This window comes from Sprattus sprattus, assembly GCF_963457725.1.
Source record: "Sprattus sprattus genome assembly, chromosome: 20".
NCBI classification, from domain to species: Eukaryota; Metazoa; Chordata; class Actinopteri; order Clupeiformes; family Clupeidae; genus Sprattus; species Sprattus sprattus.
This window is the reverse complement of record NC_137918.1, coordinates 15,974,601-16,000,336: the sequence shown is the minus strand read 5'-3', so window position 1 is coordinate 16,000,336 and position 25,736 is coordinate 15,974,601. Positions and strand designations below refer to the sequence as shown.

General features: G+C 41.1%; 2 protein-coding genes across 2 annotated transcripts in view; one reads left to right on the top strand and one right to left on the bottom strand.

Moving 5' to 3' along the window:
- Nucleotides 1–2,169: 2,169 nt before the first annotated feature.
- Nucleotides 2,170–8,873, top strand: clic1 (chloride intracellular channel 1; the record flags this gene model as incomplete). The annotated part of the gene is made up of 7 exons (XM_080859498.1): nucleotides 2,170–2,387; nucleotides 2,551–2,603; nucleotides 4,281–4,390; nucleotides 5,454–5,579; nucleotides 6,010–6,116; nucleotides 8,085–8,266; nucleotides 8,712–8,873. The coding sequence occupies exons 2-7, from the start codon at nucleotides 2,565–2,567 to the stop codon at nucleotides 8,871–8,873; spliced, it is 726 nt and encodes a 241-aa protein (XP_080715624.1). The 5' UTR covers nucleotides 2,170–2,387; nucleotides 2,551–2,564.
- Nucleotides 8,874–19,136: 10,263 nt separating this feature from the next.
- LOC308381604 (protein Bouncer-like) overlaps nucleotides 19,137–25,736 on the bottom strand; it is a gene marked incomplete at its 3' end in the record, with an annotated part of 9,804 nt that continues 3,204 nt past the window's right edge. Inside the window, exon 3 of the mRNA XM_080859194.1 lies at nucleotides 19,137–19,351. Coding sequence (XP_080715320.1) covers nucleotides 19,137–19,351 — 215 coding nt within the window. The remainder of the gene's footprint in view (nucleotides 19,352–25,736) is intronic.

Here is a 25,736-nt window from a genome sequence, read left to right as displayed (position 1 = left end):
GTGCAATGAGACCCTCAGTGGCACTATACTGGGTGCTGGCTACACCTCCAGCTTCAAATGCTGCGCCACAAACCTGTGTAATGGTGTCAGTGCCATGCACACCTCCCCGCTTCCCTTGGCTCTTAGCGCCGCCCTAGTGGCGGTGGTGTGCAGCACCTGGCTCAGCTAGATTCCTTAGAGCAGTGGTCACCAACCGTTATAGGCCCAAGATCACCGACCTTTGACTCGGTGAAGGCAAGATCTACCTATTGAGGCGTCGAGAGAAAAAGACTGTCCAGACTCCAGACTGTACTTACAACTTATCTTTTTATTGGGCCTAGTTGTAATTGAATGAAATTAACAGAAAACACAATATCTATTGCATAGATGAACATGGAGATTATGTTATCTGTCCATAGTAGCATTGTCTATACAAGTCTATTTGTTTGATCAACGGATTTTAATTTCTCACACAAATCACGAAGAAGTTGGAGGGAAAACAACCTCATGAAAATGACTAGAAAGAAGTATAATTAAGCAATTATATGACAGAACAGGTAATACACTGAACTATATTAGAGCCATATGATACAAGTACATCTACACATATTGGCAGCCAAACTCTACCCACTCACTTTGTTTCTTTCTTCCCCTCCTAGTCTAGACTATATTCTCTCTGTAAAGCGCCTTGAGACAATTTGATTATTTTGGTGCTGTATAAATAAAATTGAATTGAAATGAATGATAGAAAGTTGTTGATTTCGATTTTATATAAATACCCATGCTGTTGCTTCACTGATTTTCTTAGTTAGTTAAAAGTGTTAGCTACTGATTGACTCCATCCAGAATCAATTCCTTTTATTGAATGAACATTCTGCGACAAATATAGACCTTTCTTTCAGCAGATTAAGTATTAATCATTGATGGGGATGATGTTTTATTTCCTACCTGAATGTGATTTAAATGATTGTACTTGTTCCAATAGCAACAAAATGCTTATAGAGGATCATTTTAATGCATTCAGTGTAATAGGAATAGCAACATTGAAGTTAAGAGGTAGCTGTTGTTGATATGCTATAACAATTTGATGGTTGCCGTTTCTAAAGATTACAACTCATTACATTTCTGAATAAAAAAAACAACATCATCCCAGTTTCTTATATAACAGGAAGCATAACTTTGTTGTCAAGTGGACAAAAATATTCACAGAATACGGTCATTAACAACTGTGTGAGACACTACAAAAAAAATTGATTTAGCCATGACATGTGATTGTGACTTCTTAACCATCAAGAAAAAGCAACAGAAAGGTAGAGGGACATTACGTGAAGAACTCGTGGAGCTTCCTATACGAGGACAGAATAAATCGGAGCCCCACCCAGCCGATAACTACGGAACTATGGCGCCATCTTATGTGGAGAACTACATACTACAGAGAAGGCACTGAATTAATTCCCCGATTTTAATTGTAAAATCACACGATAAGGATATTGCCGTTTTTACGCGTGCAGAATATCAAGTCCATGACCGTTTATGAATGTTTTTAAACACTAATGGCCAAATAGAATATTTTGGAAAGATAAAACAAACCCTGGAGGCCATATATGAAAAGCATATCCCTCCAGTTAAGACTTTGGGAATGCACTAATTATACCACACATTTTATTTATTTTTTGAAATATGTAGTCGACATGCATCTGTTTCAAACTGAATGTATTGGTAGTTATCTCCCCCATTTGTCAATTTTAAAGAGACACAAGCTTTGTTGGTTGGTCTGCAACGTGCATAGACCAGAAATATCTATGATGGCGGTACACTGTAGTGAATGTGAAAGGCTATAGGGATTCTTTGTAACAAAATTAACTTAAGTGCACACTTGGGCTCACATCCGATTAGGAAGCAGTTGGCTAACTGCAACATGCTTCCTACGGGCATAATCTGTCCGCCATCCCTCTATAGAAACCTTTCGACGTTCTGAACGAGCTTTTATTCTGCCATATTAAATTGAAATTATTGATTTGGCGAAATCTACATTTGAAGCTTAATTAAACCGAACTCGTAATTCAATTCGGTTTGTATGTGCATCACTAAGCACGTAGCCTCTGACAGTTGGGTCAGTACCTTGCGCAGGGCCCAGGCTTGCTCGGACGCGGCAGGAAATGGTGGAATGACTGTTGCTTCGACTGCATTTGCGAGAGGGAGGGAAAATAAAGAAGGCGTAAAACTACGACGAATTCTGCGAATCATTTCCTAAAATCAACTCAGGCACATATTGGGACTACTCGCATTGTCACACTGTTGCCAGGTTAACTGTTGTCTGTCTGTCGTTACTTTCTTTTTGATTCACTGTGTTGCCGTCAGGCACTTTGCGGAAGACTGCACACTCTCCAATCCCCGCCTAAGGCTAGGTAAGGCGCTTTTCACCATCAGAAACTGTCAAAGAACAAGGTGCATCTTTGTGCAGTCTTCCTTTTCTGACCAAAGTTCAGACTATTTTTATGGCCGTACTCTTACTGTACCCTAACTCTAATAAGTCTACTTTACTGTCTTTTTCCTTACACTGCGTAATAGTGTGACGAGACACCATGGGTGACGACCAACCTCAAGTTGAACTATTTGTGAAGGTAAGAAGGATGACACATTTAAGTTGGAAACTGTACAAATTTGATAAGGCGGCCATTACTTCGTAACTTTAATTACCACTGGCAACCTTACGTCATTATGGCATGGTGGATGAAAATATGACGTTTAACCAGTGGACATCCTGTGTTGAGATTAGTCTGTTTACTTTGGCGTTTCATAAACATGATACGTTATCTTAACATCATAAGGGTGTTGCATTCATCTTTTGATCTTTTGAACATATGTAAACTGTTTCAGAAACTACTGTAACTTACGATCGCTATGGGTCTGAGTCATTTATTTGAGATGTAAAGATAATTGTGTCATTTGTACGTAGTTTACGAAGTTGGTCTGATTACAGCCTAAATATGCCTTACATCAGGTTCATACAGTCTCTAGTGTATTTATAGAACCCTACTAGCTTGGGCGTTGTCGTTCGCTTGGAAAAGCAAAATAAATATACATTTTCTGTCTCTTCCGGTGTCCAAAGTCGTTCACATAAGGATTTCACTGTGTTAGAAGTCACAGTTTGATATTTTATTTTCATGAAAGCTTCCTTGTTGCGATGCAGTCATACACCCTGATTTCCTGTCTCCTGCTATACGGCCCAAACGGCTGTGGTTCAGCAGAGAGGAAACGGACGCAACCCCCAACTACTCTCGAGGCGCGCCCCTTGAGTAATCGCATTAAGACGTGGTCAACGTCTGCTTTTGAGCACAAGGGCCATACGATGAGAATCCAAAGACCACGGTCCATCTAATTAGTTGAGTAATGAACCTAAACAACATAGACAAACTTAGTCTAATTTCATGATGTCAGCTTGCACACACCTGTATCTATTGAAGGTACAGACAGTGATTCTTACCCCATACATATTTTGATCAGTGAATTGCTCCTCATGTTCATCTAGCTGTCCATTCAGTTTTTTTTTACGCTCAAACAACTCTGTTGATACACAGTCCTGGCTCTGTGAATGGCAGACAAACATGATGGCTTAGGCAGAGCCATAAACAATCCCAGTCAATCAACACAATACTTTAGGAGTGTGGAAGAGAGGTGTGTAATTTGATTGGCTGTTGAGCTGAAATATCCCTTTGAGAAACCAGGTCCTTGACTTTACCTTTAGCAGGGGGAAGACCACTGAAGTGTTTGTTTACTTGTCGTTGTGTGCGAACGTTTTTTTTTTTTTGCCAACGGCTTGGTTCCACTTAACCAATAGATATCAATATCTCAGTTTGCTTTTATAATTTTCTTTTCTGTTTGTGTCTCATATTGCTTTAGTTGTATATGTGTTTTAGGAAGGGGGGAGGGGGGTGGGGGGCTGTATTGTGTAGCGTCACCATTTGGCTGTCTGATATGTTATCCTCTCACTTCTTATCTGTGAGGACTATTGTACATTTAAGTCTTGTTTTGAAATTACTACAAATAAATCATATATAAACTTTATGGGGGCGACAGTGTTGCAGGAGGTAGAGAAGTTGTTTAGTAATCAGAAGGTTGCTAGTTCAATTCCCTGCCGAAGACGCTGAACCCCTAATTGCTCCTGATGTGCAGTGTGCCATCAGTGTAAATGTAAAATGTGTATACATCCTTGTAAGTCGCTTTGGATAAAAGCGTCTGCTAAATGACTAAATGTAATGTAAATTAAAAAAAAGATATAAATATATCTGTGTTTCTAGGCTGGCAGCGACGGCCAGAGCATTGGGAACTGTCCTTTCTCCCAGCGCCTCTTCATGGTGCTGTGGCTGAAGGGGGTCACCTTCAACGTCACCACCGTGGACATGAGGAGGTCAGCATCCCCCACACACACATATTGGTTGAGCCCAGATGATTGGAAATTATCTTTATTTGGAACAACCCCTTGAGATGTACCATCTCGTTTTCAAGGGGGTCCACAACACCATCAGACAGTAAACATACATTACATGAACATAAACATAGACACAACAATAAGACAGGACAAACAAAAACAACACACAACAAACGATCAGCAGAATTGCAGCCAGACAACAGATACATACCAAATTACACGACTGCGCTCCAAGCCGAGCGCAACAACAGATAAGAGTAGTAGGTGACCCCAGAACTGACCCGGAGTCAGCTGATCCACTCCCCGCTGCTGTCAGGGATGCTTGGCACACACACACACACACACACACACGTATCTACCTGCAGGTGTTATTCATCACTTCACAGCTGTTTCGGAGTCTTGCCATCTGTATCCATGAGATGAGTGCAAACACATTGTGCGATAGAAGGGTGTAAGAGCAGGAGTAACTCAGTAAACACTATTCAGCACTACGATCATCTCTAACACTGGGATCAACAGTGTGTGTTATTCAGTGTCGATGTGTGTCGTAGTATGCAGTGAGGCGGTCAAGGTCAGGCGTGTGTACTGCTGATGCCATTTGCATAGTTGCTGTAGATTCTCTGCTCTGCACAGAAATGTACATTTGTTATTGATGTCCTCTCCTTGCCATGCCTCTACAGAACCAGTCAAAAGTTTGGACACACCTGTCATTTTTTGGGGAAGTGTTTTCTTTACTTTTATTATTGTGTACATTGTAGATTAATACTGAAGACATTTAAACTACGAAAGAACACATATGGAATGATGTTCTAAACAAAAAAAAGTGTTATCTACCATGAAAAAAAAAAAGTAAAGAAAAAAAACTTCTCAAAAAATTAGAAGGTGTGTCTAAACTTTTGACTGGTACTGTATATAGAGTTAACGTCCCCATGGTAACGGCAAACATCAGCCTCAGACCCTGCTTCACATAAATAACCCCATAACCCTATGTGACCTTTGACCCCATAACCCTCTGTGACCCCATGCATGTATCTGTGTGCAGGAAGCCAGACATCCTGAAGGACCTGGCTCCCGGAGCTCAGCCTCCCTTCCTTCTGTACGGGACAGAAGTGAAGACGGACACAAACAAGATCGAGGAGTTCCTCGAGGAGAACCTCAGCCCTCCAAAGTACAATTTATTTTTCTATCGATCTGTCTGTCTGTGTCTGTCTGTGTCTGTCTGTCTGTCTGTCTGTCTGTCTGTCTGTCTGTCTACCTACCTACCTACCTACCTATCTATCTATCTATCTATCTATCTATCTATCTATCTATCTATCTATCTATCTATCTATCTATCTATCTATCTATCTATCTATCTATCTATCTATCTGTCTATCTATCTATCTATCTATCCATCTCTCTATCTATCTATCTGTGAATGCTGTTTATTAGTCTGCAATTCTATAGATACATCTCTCCTTTTCTCTCCATCTCTCATATGTATATACTTAAATCCTATTCCTACTACCTTGCTGCTTTGACAATTGAATTTCCCTCACGAGATTAATAAAAGTTTATCTATCTATCTATCTATCTATCTATCTATTCCCCCTCCTCAGGTATCCCCGGCTAGCAGCCCGCAACCCAGAATCCAACACCGCCGGAGTGGACGTCTTTGCCAAGTTCTCGGCCTACGTCAAGAACGCCAACCCTGCTCTCAATGACAGTGAGTGGAAACCCATTCAGAGCCAGGCATGGTGGAATCATAGGGTGTGAAAAAAAGTGTGTGCTGTGGTTAATCATCTCTGTCACAATAACGTGAGGGTAAAACCTGCTAAATTACCTTTGCTCAGCATCACCCAAAGGAGTGTCTCTTGCACCTGTGTGTGTGTGTGTGTGTGTGTGTGTGTGTGTGTGTGTGTGTGTGTGTGTGTGTGTGTGTGTGTGTGTGTGTGTGTGTGTGTGTGTGTGTGTGTGTGTGTGTGCCTTTGCTCAGCATCACCCAAAGGAGTGTCTCTTGCACCCAGGTTGTGTGTGTGTGTGTGTGTGTGTGTGTGTGTGTGTGTGTGTGTGTGTGTGTGTGTGTGTGTGTGTGTGTGTGCCTTTGCTCAGCATCACCCAAAGGAGTGTCTCTTGCGCACTGCCTCGGGTGCATTCCATTAAAGAGACTCTGGGCCTCATTCTCGACCTTTTTCTGTAATTCTTCAGAAATGTTTCTTACACGACTTCGCAAAAACAACGTAAGAGAAATGCTTCCGCTGCATTCCCGCACGCTTGAAAATGTGTTCATAAGCAGCCGAAGTCTTCTCAGCTGGGTTCCTTCCGCTTTGCTTCTTAGATTGACGCGCGTTCTCGTGAAAGTGGATTTGCATACATACACGCCCTGCCAGCTCCTTATTAGGAGACGCAATTTTAGAAACGTGTGCTGTCGCAATCTCCCGAATCCACCTCGTAACAGGTGTTCATTAATAAGGTGGAGATATTGTATAACGTTGAACGTCCGAAGTCCGTAAAACACATTTAAGTAGTCACTTTTTTTTTTTTTTAATCGAAAAATAGGCACCATAGGTGTGAATACGGTCCCAAGTACGAGTATAAATTGTAGTCCGTCCTGTCGTTCGAAATGGCCACCATAGGGGTGAAGACTGGCCACCAGTAGTAGTATAAATTGCAATAAATTCATGCCTTAGTTCTTAGAGATTGAGCTTAGTGTTTATTTATTTATTCACTTACATTTGCAGTGTTCATGTCATTCACAATCAGTCTCTTAGCAGACGCGGCCTTTTTCCAAAGTGACGTACAAGGGAGAGAACAGTCAAGCTACGAGCCATATAGACCTAGTGTAACAATAAACACTACCTCATATAATTATGACTATAAATGTGAAACGTAATTGTTAATGATAGCCTACAAATATTCTCGTATTTATTATTATCATAATTATTTTAATCCGAGGATGTCTGTAGAGTTGACGTGAACGCAATCACCAACGGGTTCTCACAAATTCGCCCGTTAACCCTTTTACTGTAATACGGAGTTTTTTCAAATGTCATTCCTCAACGCGATTCCTCAAATAACCACAAGATGGCCCGTGGAATCCCATTTGAGAAGATTCCGGTAGAGTTACGACTGCTATTTCGAGTTCTGAAAGTTGTCTGAAGTTCAGAAGAAAGCACAGAAGAAAAAAATAACGAGAATGCAAATGTTTTCATAAATGTTTCCGAAGTGGAGTTCCTTCTGAAATCCTTCGGAAAGTCTTCCCAACTGCTGTCGAGAATGAGGCCCACTGTCCTTAATACATTGCTAATTTATTTACTTTCATTTCATTTGTGCTTATGTAGTATTTGAATTTGTGGTTATCTTACAGTAAGAGTGATGTTACCAAGCCAATCCTGTTGGGCCTTAGTAGGTTTACATGTCCCTTTGGGTTTAAATGAAGCCTATTCTCTCTCTCTCTCTCTCTCTCTCTCTCTCTCTCTCTCTCTCTATCCCTGTCTCTCTCTCGCTCTCTATCCCTGTCTCTCTCTCTCTCTCTATCCCTGTCTCTCTCTCGTTTTCTATCCCTGTCTCTCTCTCTCTTTCTATCTCTCTCTCTCTCTCTGTATCTCTCTATCCCTCTCTCTCCCTCTCTCCCTGTCTCACTCTCTCTCTCTCTCTCTCCCTGTCTCACTCTCTATGTCTCTCTCCCCTCCAGATCTAGAGAAAGGCGTGCTGAAAGCACTGAAGAAGTTAGACGACTACCTTGGCTCCCCACTTCCTGACGAAATTGACGAGAATAGTGCCGATGATGTCACCTCGTCCTCACGGCCCTTCCTCGATGGCCTAGAGCTCACTCTGGCTGACTGTAACTTGCTACCTAAGCTGCACATCGTCAAGGTGACCAATCTAAACACATTAATGATACCTCGATGGCCTAGAGCTCACTCTGGCTGACTGTAACTTGCTCCCTAAGCTGCACATCGTCAAGGTGACGAAAACCTTTTTGTGTTCCTCATAATCAATGGTGAATTCTGTCTTACACTGATGAGGGTTCTTTCTTACCACCCAAATTCAAATGACATATGCTTTGAAAACACTATTTGTCTGTATTTATCTGTTAATGGTCAGTTTATTTCGCTTTTGGACTATAATTTGTGAAAGAATGTACATATTGCATCACCCTCTCTCTCTCTATCTCTCTCTCTATCTCTTTCTCTCTGGAGCACACACACAAACACACACACACACACACACACACACACACACACACACACACACACACACACACACACACACAGAGATGCTTTTTAACACATAACTTCAATCCTTGTGATCCCCCTAGGTTGTGTGCCTGAAGTTCAGAGCCTTCTCTATCCCACGCTCCCTGGCCAACCTGTGGAGGTACCTGGACGCGGCGTACGCCCGAGAGGAGTTCTCCTCCACCTGCCCGACCGACAGCGAGATCCACTTTGCCTACGCTTCAGTGGTCAAAGTACTCAAGTAGGCTGAAGAGAGGATCAGACAGGACACAGACACACACACACACACACATACACACACACAGAGACACAGACACACACACACACACACACACACACACACACACACACACACACACACACAGAGAGACACAGAAACACGCTCACACAGACACACACACACACACACACACACACACACACACACACACACACACACACACACACACACACACACACACACACAGACGCAGGACACACACACACACACACACACACACACACACACACACAGACGCAGGACACACACACACACACACACACAGACACAGACACACAAACACGCTCACACACACACAGAGACACATACACACAAACACGCTCACACACACTCAGAGACACAGACACACTCTTATGCAAAAAACACAAGCAAACTCACAAAGACACACACTCTTATGCAAATACACACACACAAATGCACACACACACACACACATAAAGGCACTAAAATACACACACATCTTGCCCACTCCCACTTGTATAAATAAGCGTGTGGCTTAGTATGAAAATTTAAAATCCTTCTTAAAGGCAGGTCTTTGAAAGGTAAAACATTTCTAATGCTGCAGCCAGCACACAAGGCTAAAGCTTCTGTTCAAAAGTGTTTCGCATGTTAGTGCTGTTTTAAATGCACACACACACACACACACACACACACACACACACACACACACACACACACACACACACACACACACACACACACACACACACCAAACACACACACACACTCTCACACACACACACACACACACACTCACACACACACACACACACACACACACACACTCACACACTCACAAACACACATACGTACACACACTACACACCTACATACAAAGCATAATGTAAATTTCTCAGTTTATATGTCCAGATACATATATCTGCCGGTCACAAAGTTCTAAGTCACTGAGAGTGTTTCCATGGCCTTATCCGTCTCTGCACTACCATACTAAAGAGAGGGGGGAGTTTCTTTGCCTGAACGGCTAAGGTCAAGTAAATCTTGCTTTTATATTATCTGGTTAAACACACAGACTTGTGTGAGCATGGCTCCAGCTTAATCTAACAGCACGCTAACAGCACTAATGGCCGTCTCGTTTTCCAGGTTGTTTTGTGAAAGTGTCCTTGGTGTGACCTGAAAGACTTTTTTTTTTTTTTTTTTTTGTCAGATATTTAAAAAAGTGCCAGCCATTCCATGTCCCTCTATGCAAATGAACACTTTTTGTCAATGTCCTTGAAAGCAGGCTTACGGGCATATGCATGCGCATACACATACGCAGGAACACACGCCACCGCGCACACACACACACACACACACACACACACACACACACACACACACACAACACTCACCAACACTCATACTTAAATTTGGTATGCAAATGTAAATTTGGACACCCCTTTATGCCCAGATCCTCTTTCAGGTCCAATGTGTACACCGTAGTTGTCACAAACAAACAAACAAACAAACAAACATCTTTTTGTTTGTTTGTTTGTTTGTTCACATCTGCTGTTGAAAGCTCCAGCACTGGTCTCTGGGGAAGAGTAGCATCATGACAGGGCATGACAGAGAGCAGTTAACCACAGGAAGTGACTGCCACAGTGTGTGTGTCTGTGTGTGTGTGTGTGTGTGTGTGTCTGTGTGTGTGTGTGTGTGTGTGTGTGTGTGTGTGTGTGTGTCTGTGTCTGTGTGTGTGTGTGTCTGTGTGTGTGTGTGTGTGTGTGTGTGTGTGTGTCTGTGTGTGTGTGTGTGTGTGTGTGTGTGTGTGTCTGTGTGTCTGTGTGTGTGTGTGTGTGTCTGTGTGTGTGTGTGTGTGTCTGTGTGTGTGTGTGGGTGGGTGTGTGTGTGTGTGTGTGTGTGTGTCTGTGTGTGTGTGTGTGTGTGTCTGTGTGTGTGTGTGTGTGTGTGTGTGTGTGTGTGTGAGTGTGTGTGTGTGTGGAGAACATTCAAAAATGTAATTTCTGCTGTCCACTTCCCACCTCTTCTCCCTCTCATTTCCTGTCCCACTCTTAAGCCCAAAAATAAATCTTAAAAAAAGATTCAAAAGGCATGTGGATGGGTGGAGGCCGTGGGGGAGCACTGGCAGTGGACTCCATCCACATGAAGTGTAGTGGTGTAAAAACAGACACACACACACACACACACACACACACACACACACACACACACACACACAGATGAAGTGTAGTGGTGTAAAAACAGAAGCTATGTGTAGCTCATTTCTTATCCGACAGGTGGTTTAGATAAGAGACCGGTTGAAGAATTCTCAAAGGATTTGAAAATTATAGTTACTTGTTACTAAGCCTTTATTTTGTATGTGAGTTTTCCTTCAAATTTGATTGTCCTGGTCTTTTTCAAGTGAGAAAGTCAATTCAGGCTATTTTAGGCTGCTTTTTATAAGTGCGTGTGATATATCAGTCAGTCAAGCAATATACTGTACAGAAGATTAAACCTCCATGTTGCCTGTTGCCTGACAGGAGTGAAAGTCATGGCTCACTGAGCAAGTAAGGGCCTTTAATCTCTACCTTAAATATGTCATCCAGTCTAGTGAGCTTCAAATCCTTCAATCCCCAGTCTGAAGCCTCGTCTCTACTAGACCCATTCTTAGGTGCCTTCAGATTAACCCCAATCCGGTGCCAGTGAATCAAAGTGTCAGAGTGTCTGTTGTCTTTTTTTAGACTGGTGGTGATTTGCAATGAGTGATTTGCATGTCGATATTGTCACATTTTGTCAGGTTGTGACTATAGATATACACCCACCCCCCCCCCACACACACACACACACACACACACCCAAGTGCACCTCACAATATCATTATGTAAACAGTGTGGGAACTTGATGGCATCTATTTTGAGAACGTTTGTGTGTGTGTGTGTGTTTGTGTTTGCTTTTTACGGAGGAGAAATTCAAGGGTTATATGTCAGTTTAGGTTTAGGCACGTAAATGCTTGTTTGATGGCGCGCCATTCCAAGTTATTTGAACCAGTGCATTCAAGACTGTATTAGATTAGCGTGTAATATATCTTACTTGCACACATGGATGAAGGTCTGATTAAAAAACATGATGTCTTACATGAAGTGGCCTCAACCCTATTTTGTAAAAGGACCAAGTTGCCCTTGAGGCCTGTAAACTGTTAACGGTTGTTTGTACACGTTTTGAGATGCTACCAGGGACGACTATCAATGACATATTGCCATTGCTTTAACAACACAAACTTCTCAAACATATTAATGATAAAAAATAATTAGTAAGCTGTAACGGTTAACATGTTAACATGATGGATGGCTTGTTGGCGATTTAACTCTTGTCTCTAACCTTTTTTATATATGTTTTGGATTAATGTAGCTTTTTCAATTCATGTGCAAAAAAATAAAAACATACTTTGGGAGAAAAACATGTTTGTGTCCTTTTTTATTTATATGGTTAATAGTTTTACTTAAATTGAGCAACAACAGCACAAAAAGAACAGCTTAAGACAGTCCAGTGAATAAGTATTTACTTTATTTGAGCCAATAAAGGTGTTATGGACATATGAGGGCCTATGTTTGGAAGAATACATCGTATGAATCTGGATGAATGTTGGAATGAATGTTGGTGGTGGTCGGAGGGGCCGTAGGCGCTGATTGGCTGCCACGCTTCTGTCAGTCTGCCCCAGGGCAGCTGTGGCTACTCTCGTAGCTTACCACCACTGGTATGACTGTCTGAATGAATGGACTGGACCGGACTGATCTGTAAAGCGTCTTTGAGTATCTAGAAAAGCGCTATATAAAATTGAAGTTGATTGATTGATTGAAGAATATTGATGCATAGCTGTAAGAATGAACATTCATGACTGAGAAATGTTTTTGTTTTGTTTTTGTTTTTATGAACATACTAACTCCCAAGAGGTGAATGGGGAGGGTGGGTGAGGGTCATTTTGTTCGTGTTTAAAAAATGAATGAAAACATGGAGGAAAAATGCTTGAGATACTGCTTGAGATAACCTGTATTGTGCAATTCCTTCAATAAATAAATTATTAAAAAAAAGACAGTCCAGTGAATCACAGGTTAGCAGGACCTCTGACTTATTACCATAGAGCGTAGCTCCGCCGGTTAGGTGAAGACTGGCTATAATGAATAATATATTAACAATATACAGTGCCACTTGAAAGTATGTGAACCCCTTGAGCACTTAAGCGTTTTCTGTTGTTTTACCATGATTTTTCATTTTTTTATCACCAATTTTCCATAGATGAAATGTCAGGTTTATGTTTATCATTTTCATGTACTTGTTTAGAGGAAATTGTTTGAGTAGCCGAAAAACTACATGAAACATGGAATTAGTCCATTTCAAAAGTAAGTGAACCCCCAGCTGAATTGATAAAGTCAAGCAGGTAACAGATTCAGTGAAACTTATTTGGGTGATTAATTAGTCAATTGAGCAAACCGATCATCTGAGACATCCTTAGGGAAAGGTTTGGGCAACACAGATTAAAAGAGAGAGGAAACCAACCAAACTACTGTAGTGCCAAGGTGTACCCACACAGATCAACAATGCCGAGAGGAAACGAGATATCCGAGAACATCAGGAAGAAGGTACTGACAGCCCATCAGTCTTGGGAAAGCTATAAGACCATCTCCAAAAGATTCCAGCTCCATCCATCCATCCATCCAAGACAAATCATTTTGAAATGGAGGGCATTCAACATGACCGCATCTCTGCCTAGAAGTGGACGCCCATCAAGACCATCACCAAGAAGCACCAGAAGAAGAATAAATCAGGTAAAAGTCAACCCACACATCACCTCTAAAGAGTTTCGGACCTCTCTGGCAGCATCTGGGGTAAATGTACATGGGTCTACAATCAGACGAAAATTGTTGGTTTTGATCGTGACAAAATAATTCTATCTCGGACTCATCTGTTTAAAGAAGGGACTTCCAGAAGGCCTTTGGTTTATCCAAGTGCTCTCGGGCAAAGTTGAAACGGGCAGTTTTGTTCTTTCTTGAGAGCAGAGGCTTCCTTCTAGCAACCCAATCATGAATGTCATGTCTATTCAATTTTCGTCTGATTGTAGACCCATAACTCCTAAGTGGTCAAGGGGTTCACATACTTTAAAGTGGCACTGTATAATATATTTAATATTAATGTCTATGAAGTTAACTGTATATATTCACAAATATATATTAATATATTAAATAATATATTAACAATATATAATATATAACATTTTAATGTCTATGAGGTTAACTGTATATATTCATATTAAATAATATAAGTGAAGACTGGCTTAATATAAGTAAGCCTAGTTGCAGGAGATTTTTGAAAGCAGTACTGAAACCGCGTGACTCATTTTAGCTCTTCTGTGGTAATTAGGCGTGTTGTTTAAGGCCCGAGGTTTGTCTTCACTTCCTCTTATTGTGAGACTGTAAGAGTGCCTTGCACAAGTGCCGTTTCAGTGGTGCGTTGTGTGTATGCTGGTTCATTTGTGTGCGCACAAGTACGGGAAATTCTCTGTATCATTAGTCATCTTTGAAACAATGAGCTTGTGTAGCATTGAGAGTTGGCCGTATGTGAGTCGCTTTGATACTGTGCTAACATAAGTATTTTACGATTTTGACAAACATTTTCAGCTGCATCATGGGAGATCAGTAGGGGGCAGCAGTTGTCATCATCATCTTCACCATCATCATCATCATCTTCTTCATCTATCAGCTATCATTCAATCTGCGACACATAGTCCTGAGGTTGTACTCTCCCTAACTTACCCCCATCACCTTCAGTCTCTATACGTATTTTACTAAAGTTAAGTGAGTTCTGAGGACTTTTGTCAACTCATCTCTTGGAGAACTATAGAGGCTTTGAGGGGATAGTAGTGCCACAAGATAATAGTTGTGACTTCCCTACGTTCAGGTCAGTCCAGCAGCCTCCGTAGCGGGCAGCTCAACACGATACAATCAAGGACTGAGCGACATAGGCGATACATCCTTCATGCTACACTGTACATAGCTGAATTGGATTGTTTGTATTGTTTCAAATTGTCTGTATATATTGTTTGAAATTATTGTAAATATGAGAGAGCTGCAAGATCCCAGAATTTCCCCACGGGATTAATAAAGTATTTATCTATCTATCTATCTATCTATCTATAAGCCCAGGGTCTTACCAGGTCAGCATGTTGACACCAGCAGTAAGAGATGCATCAAATGAGGGCTGAGATCCTTTCAGTGACCCTGTGGGCACTTGGGCATGTGGTGAACCTCTGACAGGGTGGTGGTTTAGGGTGAGGTTAACCATAGACATATAAATGTTCATGTCTATGAGGTTAACTCTATATATTCATATATTAATAATATATAATATAGTAAATATGAATGTCTATGAAGTTAACTGTATATGTTCATATATATTATATTCAATATTCATGTCTATGAGGTTAACTGTATATATTCATATATATATATATATAATAATATATAATATATTTAATATTCATGTCTATGAGGCTAACTGCCATATGGCTGTTTCACCTGAGGCCCTTTCCCATGGCTCTGTTTTCTCTATTGCACTGGAGTAGAATGAGGGCACACTTTTGAATCTGATTCCTTGCTAGAGTGAAGCTGTTGCATAAACAGAGATTGAAGGACGAGATGATGACACTTTGTCGTTCTTGCATGTGGTATTCAAGGTGCCTGGTAAAAGTGGTGATTCAGATCATCTATTGTTTCAGATGTTGTGAATTGAGATTCTACGGTGCTTTTTGAATGGTCTACCACACCACTTACTGTACTAACAGTAATTTGTGTGAATACCTCACAAGGTGTTAATACATCTGATGTAAACAGTCCTGTGGTTGATGAACGGCTTTTCAGAAGAGAAATCTCTCTTCCTCTCTCTCTCTTTCCCTCTTTCTCTTTCCCCAAGCTGAGCCTGCTGTTATTTTTGCTATTTTAGAGATCATTTGAAAGCATGGCAAGCATTTTAGGGCTACAGAGCTTAATTAGCCGTCCCTGAATATTCAGAACCATTCACCTGTTCATTGAGTCATTATGGTCACAACCAGAGACCATCATAGTGCAGTAATGCACACACACACACACACACACACACACACACACACACACACGTTTGCACCAGTACTTTTGATCTGCTTAACTCGGTCCTGTGGGCTTCTGTGTACATTAATACGTTCATGCTGGGCGTACCTTCTGTGTACAGAGGTGGGTGAAGAAGATGTAGGAGTAAATCCAATCCAGTGTACTGGGGGTCGGAGAACCTTTATGACTTAAGAATTTCAGTGCCCTGTCTGACCCCGTGTCATTTTGTACATCTGACAAATAAAAGACTTGTAACTTGTAACTTATGTTTCTGACAAGAAGTGCTTCTGAGACTGGTTTTCCTGGTTTTCAGCCTCTGTGTTCAACATTGGATTTATTGTTCTCCCTCTCTCACACTATCTTTCTCCTTTTGTCTCTTTAGACATAGAGATGACATGATATATGTCTGTGTGTGTGTGTGCAGTCGTGTAGTGAAGTTGAACCCATATTTTTCTTTCTCACCTTTCTCAGACACTACATGGTAACACCAATGCTGGGTATGTGTGCTGGCACCTATCCAGGGTCAATGTTTCTTTTCAAACCCAAACCTGTTTGCTAAGATGAATAGAGCTGAAGGTGCAGGATTCACTTATTTTGCTGCCAAAGGATTAAATACTTCTTGGCTCATCAACAGATATTTAAGGTGTGATTAAAAAACAAGACAAGCAAAGTACAGTACACATACACACACATACACACACACACACACAAATGCACGCCAGGCGCACACACACACACACACACACACACACACACACACACACACACACACACCCACCCACACACACACACACACACACACACACACACACACACACACACACACACACACACACACACACACACACACACACACACACACACACACACACACAGTACCAGTCAAAAGTTTGGACACACCTTCTCATTTTTTGAGAAGTTTTTTCTTTACTTAAATGATTTTCTCCATGGTAAATAACACTTTTTTTTGTTTTGTACATCATTCCATATGCGTTCTTTTGTAGTTTCTTTTGTAGTCTCAGTAGTTTAAATGTCTTCAGTATTAATCTACAATGTATAGAAAATAATAAAAGTAAAGAAAACACTTCTCAAAGAAATGAAAGGTGTGTCTAAACTTTTGACTGGTACTGTATATGTTTAAAGTGTATATTTGGTTTCGGTTCCTGAAAGCAAAAGTACTTACAGTACATGCATGAAATTACGTCATGTTAACGAAATGCAGAGAAAGCACAATATTAAAGATAATTTCTTCACAGTTCGTCATCATCAGCATCATCATAATAATTGGTTTGGCAGTTTTTTATTAGTGTTGATGGGGTTCTCTTCCCATCAACACCATTGTGTGAGGCCTAGTTCAAGCACACACAACTCAGGGACAAACACACACACACACACACACAAACAAATGCACGCCCACACACACACACACACACACACCCCCACACACACACATACACACACACACACACACACACACACACACACACAGACAACCAAATGCACGCGCGCACACACACACACACACACACACACACACACACACACACACACACACACACACACAAAGATTGAAATGATTTAATTGGCTTTATTTGGATTGTTGACTGTTGAATTGAATAGAACAGCACCATCACACTGACATCATCATTCTCAGACACTGACATCATCATTCTCAGACACTGAGCAGAGCGCTGGCACACATAAGACAGAACTTGGACCCACACCATCATAATATCCTTTGCCTCAGGAGTCATTTGTTCATTGGACTCTAAAATAATGTCAAACATTTTGCTAAAGTCTACAATAAAATCTTTTTAAATATAGTAAAGGATTCCATAAATGTCTTTGTAATAAAGATCAAAGTTCACATTTGTGTTTTTTTCTGTTTTTAAAATAATACTTATTTTATACATTTGGGTTATCTCTGAGTGTACATCCTTCTGTTTCAGCACATATACACCAGCAATTTAAGGAGAGGTGGAGAGGAGGAGAGGTGTAGGAGAGGAGGAGAGGTGGAGAGGAGGAGAGGGGGAGAGGAGGAGAGGTGTAGGAGAGGAGGAGAGGTGGAGAGGAGGAGAGGTGGAGGAGAGGAGGAGAGGAGGAGAGTAGGTGGAGAGGGGGAGAGGAGAGGAGAGGAGAGGAGGAGAGCAATTTAATATTACACAGACCCCTTGGTTTTCACTACGCTCAGCAGTCCGTGTGAAGATTTGCACCCCGCCCCCTAAACACCAAAGCTGTCTTGACAGAGAAACAGAGATGTTTAAACATTTACTCAAAACTGGGCATGATTTGTGACCCTATTGATATCACTCCTTTAATTCTATGGGAGAAATTTGGTTCATATAGAAATCTGGGAAGCTAGAGATTTAAGCCTATGCCACTTTTCATTCAATTTCATCTTATTGTTGTTATTGTTGACAAACTAAGGAGATAATAAGATTGTGTACTTATGGCCCAGATCCACGTTAGCATCGACTAACATTTGGAGGATGTAAGTGCTCAGTATGTCCTGAAGTATAGATAGAATAGAATAGAAATAGAATAGAAAAGCCTTTATTGTCATTGTATTTACATACAACGAAATTTGGAGTGCTTGTGTAAGTATGTCCTATAACCAGGGAAAGAATGATGGGACTGAGGATGCATTCATTTATACATATTCTGCTTTTAATTGGACACTATTATTGAGTCAGCTGAGCTGACGTGTATGTTAATAAGTCTATGCCATGTTGTTGATGTGGGTTAGTTGCACTATTCTATTCTTATAGGCTATCAGAAAAAAGCAGATCGAGTTAGGGAAGCTCACAGAGCAGAGAATGAAATCATAACCACAAGTTGTATTTAAGTCCACGCAGCTGCAGCGAGGCTAATTTTAGCCATTTTAGCCAGTATGGTTATTCTGTTTCTCGCTGCTATTTCAACCCCTCTTAAGACTAGGCTACATATGAACGTTTATTTCTGGTAGTTTTTAAATTAACTGTTAAATTCACATAGGTAGGCCTATAAACGTTAGTTTGTAAAGTTTGCGATAATAGTTTGTAACCTATGTGAAAAACTATATAATACCTATGCTTTTTTTGGTTGTATGTTAATGTGTAGATCTATGTCTAACCTACTACAGCACCAGGTGTGGATCTGTGTGGAATCTCTTTTCCCGCTTAGCCAAAAATGTGCACCAGAGGGAGTGCAATGAGGCTCAGTACCAGGCCCGTCCAGGAGGGGGCAGCAGCGCCTGTGGCTCCGTTGCACAGGTCCGTGTCGCAGCACTCGTTGTGGTAGGAAAAGTTGAGCCCTGCAGCGTGTTTCTCCCCGCTCAGGCCACACTGGGCCGGCAGGGCGCAGCTCTTTTCGTACAGAACCAGGCGCAGGGAACCTACAGAGACAGGGGGAGGGCGCTGTTGAGTTTTTTCTCTGGGTTTTATACTGTAACAAGAATGGGAGCATTCAGAGAATGCAAACCTCCGCCTTGTGACCTTGACCTTTGACCTTGACATCTGAAAATCTAATCAATTATTGCTATTATATTACCCAATCTCCCCACAAAGTTTGATGGAAATCGGTCCATGCGTTTCTGCGTAATCCTGCTGACAAACAGACAAACAAACATACAGGGGCGAAAACACACACATATTAATAACATAGATTACTTTACTACAGTAAGCCTAGTAGGACTATATACTACATACACCACTTTCCCTCCTTCCGTTCTCCTGAAGCAATGTTTTGACTGGCTCGAATTGTTTATGGCTCGGTGAATTCGTGTACATACATAAAAAGATGCAGATCCCTAATGGAACAGATGTTTGGATATTTTGGCAACCAATTTCCTGTTGTCACAGCACCATGTGTTAATCAGTAAAACGACATATACAAACATGCAACTATTGCATCTCTCTCTCTCTCTCTCTCTCTCTCTCTCTCTCTCACTCTCTTTTGTGTACACAGAAACATACGCTCTTTCTCTCTCTGTCACACACACACACACACAGCATTTTCACACAACCTGGCTGCTATGCTCAAAGCTATATTAAGAAGTTATTTGACAGCATCCCGGTGTAACAGGCCATAGTATACCCCCGGCCCGGACTATACCCGGGGTTAAAGGGGCCTACCCCGGGTAATATTTTTTCTGTTTTTCTGGTTGAAGTAATAAAAGTAATACAATGTTTTACAGTTTTAAGATTTAAGTCAGTTAGCTTTCTCACTTAACTTACCTCACAAAGCTGACCCCCAATAAAATGTTGAAAAATTAAGTAATTCTTGTGTATACCACTCAACACTACTGATATCATGGGGGTATAATCTGGTAGCCTGGTGACACCAGCCTACGTATTTCCGCCTGAATTGATTTCAAGCTCATACTCAGTCTGGCCCAACACCGTTGACAATCGTCTCCAGGACTCAAAATCCTGTAGGACCAATCAGCGAACAGTTCAGAGCTGTGACGCAAAACTCGCCTTGGAGGAAAACACACGAAAAGCTATCGGAAAAGTTGTCTCAACTCTCGAGAAAATCATCAGAAAATTAAAAGGAGAACAAGAGTATTTTCTTGTAAGTTTTATGATTGGAAAGGACGTCGTAGCTCTTCTCCCAGCTGGCTTTGGGAAGAGTTTAATCTACCGAATGCTTATTGCTGATTGGTTAAGGGAACTCCAATGATTTTAAACCTCAAGCTAAGCACCCGCTCATCTCGGAAACGAAAATGCATAGCGTTTTGCCAGCCTGAAAGACGGAATGAAATGGAGTCACAGGCTGGTAATGGCCAGGCTAATAATCTGGCCGGAGGGGGTATGAATTGGCCTAGGCCAATTTAAACCCCGGGCCGGGGGTATACTATGGCCTGTTACACCGGGCCTTGCAGTGCTAATAACTTCCTTCATTCTCCTGATTAAGAGTCACTGCCAGACTATTACCTTCACACCCAGCCAGGGCCGTTGCTAGGAGTTCTGGGCCCCCTGAAAGAATTCTGGCGTGGGCCCCCGCCCCCCCGACTTTTCATTGCCAAAGATCAATTTTACACAACCTTTTTTCTTAGGCTATATGTATTATAATTTTTTCTTAATTGTTCTGTTCCTCTTTGTTCTTGACAGCGGCTGACGCAATGCACCCAATTCGTTATTTCTTTTTTCAATTAACCACTCAACAAAGAGTCACTGGGTATTATTATGTCATGTTATTATTAACAATTTTGAACAGAATTTGTATCTGAATTATTCCAGGAATCTACTTCAAGATAGTCTTATATGGGCCATTCTACCGAATTCGTGTAATATGCAGTCCCTCAACAATAAAAACTATTTACAAAACAATTAGGTATTTAGGCATAGATATTTAATTAGAAAATGTTATGGTCTATATAAACCCAATGCATTACATGAGATAGTGATAAGCTAAATATATACAAAATCATCATTTATAGGGTACTTTCTATTGGGAAGTAGCTGTCCCCAACCCTGACATCTAAATTTCAATGCCTTTAAATAACACTTTTCAATTTTTTTTGATTTTTTTCAATGATTTAATTTCAAAGATCTTTATGATTGGGTTGAAACAGAACTTGGAATATTTAGATTTATTGTGGGTTTAATTTTTAAATCAATTTACTATACTCAAAAAATCATGTCCCTAGTTTTCATGTCACTACCGAAACACAAGAGTTTTAGTCCATTGGCTGAGCCTGTGTTATAGCCACGACTCTGCATTTTTGACCATGCAGTGACACTGCATCTCTGTCCCTCATGGTTGAATGGTAAGTAGCTAAATCCCATAGTTTTTATATAAATGTGTTCCAAAGTCTGAAAATCGACGCGTAACCTTAAGAATTGTCACTACCGAAACGCATGTTTTCTTCAATTAAGTAAACCTTTTGGGGTTTCATGGAAAATCTTATGTTTGTATGTGTGTTCACCTCTTCAAAGATGTGTTTGCAAGCCATGTGATTGCTAGAATTCTTTATTTATGCTTAAAGTTAGCTAGCATTGTCACTACCGAAACAGTCACTACCGAAACATATGGTAGTGACCAGATGATTTCGGTAGTGACAAAATGAAATGGTAAGTAGTTCAATCCCATAATTTTTAAATAAATGTGTTGTGTGGACTAAAGGGGGGCCCAGAGCACCTTTTGGATGATTTTGGGAGAGAAATGAACATCCATCCAACAGTGCAGTCACTACCGAAACAGATAAATTGAACTTGAAAATTTGGTAAAAAATTAATTTCTATGGATTTCATTGTGAAAACCTTCAAGAAATATTTGTAAAAATACTCTTCAGAGAAGGGAAGGAAACACAATCTGAACAGGTCAATAATAATACATTTTTACTTTAGTAATTGTGATGTTTCGGTAGTGACAATTTTTGGAATAGGAAAAACATTCCAACACATTCTGAAAATACAATATAAAACTTGACTGTTCTTTTACTAGATATGTGTACTTTAGATATGGTACAATATACATACGGACAAAGTTTTGGGAATAAACCATAAAAAAATTCTAAATATATCCGACATGACTTTGCATCAATTCGGTAGAATGGCCCATATACAGTCCTGCTCACCATTATTGGCACCCCTAGTGAATATGAGCAAAAAGGGTATGAAAAAAATATGTCTGTGCTGTTTATCCTCTTGGTGTTTCACTCAAAATATTCACAAAAATCTTACCTTTTCAATGAAGTTAAATTATTGGAAGAAAAAACCCCAAAACATGTGTGCTACTATTATTGGCACCCCTAGACAAATCTTATAATTGAAATCTAACTGAAGTATATTTCCAATCATGTTTTACATTTTTTTAGTTCACCTGTTTAATTATGAACTCATAAGAGGACATTAGTTGAGTCTTAGGGTCAGAAAGTCTCCAAAACTACCATCAGACGCCACCACAGGTTGTTTTGGAGGGTTGCCAGAAAAAAGCCTGTGCTGTCAATCAACAACAAACTAAAATGCCTACAGTTTGCCAAATGGAAGTCAGACTTCCAAAGGCCCTGGACATCTTGTTAGGATACATGGTATCATGGACTCCATCAAATACCAGCAGATATTAAATGAAAACCTAACAGCCCCCTCTAGTAAGCCATGGTTGGACCTTCCAGCAGGACAATGATCCGAAGCATACCTTAAAATCAACAAAAAAATGGTTCACTGACCGCAGAATAAAGGTTTTGCCATGGCCATCACAGTCCCCTGACCTAAACCCCATAGAAAATCTGTGGGATGAGCTGAAGCTGAGTCTACAAGCGTTGACCTCAGAATCTGAAGGATCTGGAGAGATACTGTAAGAATGGTGTCAGATCTCGTGCCATGTGTTCACCAACCTGATCATGCATTATAGGAGAAGACTCAGAGCTGTTATCTTGGCAAAGGGAGGCTGCAGAAAACATTGAATTAAGGGGTGCCAATAACTGTGGCACACATGTTTTGAAGAATAACATTTATTTAATGTCAAAAAAACTTTTTCTCTCAATTATTTTACCTCAATGAAAAGGTTAGATTTTAATGAATATTTTGAGTGGAAGACCAAGATGATAAACAGCAGACATACTTTTTCATAGCCTGTTTGCTCATATTCACTAGGGGTGCCAACAATGGTGAGCAGGACTGTAGGCGTCCATCAGTTATCATTAATTCATTTTGGCAATTATGAATATTCATTGCTCTCCACCATGAAACCTGCTAAGCTAAATCCTCAAATGTAATGAAGTCACATAACAACCTCACTTAAATTAGGTCAGGCATGAAATGTACTTCATTTAATATGATTTTTAATTTATATTCTATAAAGACAGCCTCAAGGATGCAGTATGGATAAGTTCATGCAGGACCAGTGGAGTAAGTGCCAGTTTGGTAGGTAATAAACTGCTACTCGGCTGACCAAACAAACAAACAAACAGAATCTTTTCCAGAATCGGAGCGATCCCTTTAACCACAGCTATCACAAACAGCACGCGCTCATGTCCATGCTACCACCCCTTTCTCTCTGAATGGCATAATTGTATGATTATATTATATGAATGAATGGGTTCCATCATATGACATTGATAGTGGGATAGCGTTTAGACCTCCCACAAATGAACGTGGAGAACATTAAAGCAACTGAACCACATAGAACTAAACCTTTGATGGGAGTACGGCCTGACTGACTGACATGGTGTTATACCCAAGGATTATAACATTCTGTATGGTTCACCCAAAGTCCTCTCTAGAATTGTACATTAAAACAACCTTTTATGCTTTTCCGGATTTTCCCTTTCCTTTAGTGTATTAAATGGCTTTTGTTGTGCATGTTAACGGTCTGCAAAGTCACAAAAGCCAAAAGTACACTCCAGAGGGAGTAACTCTCCCCATAGAAACCACTTTTCTCCACTGCCTGAAATGCCTTGTTGGAATTCCAGCCTTTTCCTCTGTTACATGTCTCAAATCACGTACTTGCACACTTCAAACACTGGCTTTCAGGGCGTAGGGCGTTCACACTCACAAGACCAGCAGAATTCAGGGCACTGAAAGTACCCGGACTGCGCCCTCCAAACGGTCAAAAAATGCAGTGTGAATGACTTCTCGCCCTAAATGAGCGCCATCTTGGCTACATAGCAGAAGAGGCGGAGAGTTTGGAAAGTTGGCTGACTGACGCCTCGCAAATCACTTCCATCAAATCACTTCGCTGTACAACGATAGTACAGTGTCTATTTCTCTGTAACTTTTAAAAAATCTAAGCGAGAAAACAGCCAAAAATGTACATTTGCATACAAAACACGGCCGTCAGCGGAGTTTGGTCCGCCATCTTTGTTTAAAACATCCAGTTGAGACCACACTAATCAGCGACGGAACGCACTAACGATGTAAGGACCTATGGCGAACTACACCTGTATTCCAGTGTAGTTCGTAAAGTACTTGAATTGAGACACCGCCACAGTCTTGTAAAACAATCCTGGCCAATGACGATGTTATTGCCTTCAGAGCTGACCAATCAGAGCTCACTGGGCTCATCGGGAGGGAGGGACTTAAAAACAGGAGTGTTTCATACAGAGGGTGAATAGAGATATTCAGTATGAGAAAATGAATACTTGAAGCATGAAAATCTATTCTAGTAGTAGTAGAAAATCTGACCTATTCCACACATTCCACAGATACAGAACAACATATCAGTTTGGTTCTAACTTTGGACCAGGCCTGGCCTTGGCTGAGTGGAGATCTAGATCTTAAACCCAACATCAGCATCCCCTGCTTGGACAACAGGACCTCTACATGCCACCCAGAGATGGCAGCTTGATCCAGTAGGCAATCGCACCAGCGGTGCAGATGGGATTTTTAAAACGGGGGGGGGGGGGGGGGGTGCTAACACTGATGATTGTCGTCGCCTTACGTAGGGAGAGTGGTGGGGACGGATCGGGTCACTATCAATCTGGGGGGGGACATGTCTCCCCACGTCCCCAGTGCTATCTGCGCCCTTGGCACCATATATGGCCCAGATATGGCCTAGATATGGTCTAGATATGGCCTAGATATGGCCTAGATATGGCCTAGATATGGCTCTGATATGGCCCAGATATGGCCTAGATATGGCCAAGATATGGCTCTGATATGGCCCAGATATGGCCTAGATATGTCCTAGATATGGCCTAGATATGGCCTAGATATGGCCTAGATATGGCTCTGATATGGCCTAGATATGGCCTAGATATGGCTCTGATATGGGCCAGATATGGCCTAGATATGGCTCTGATATGGCCCAGATATGGCCTAGATATGGCCTAGATA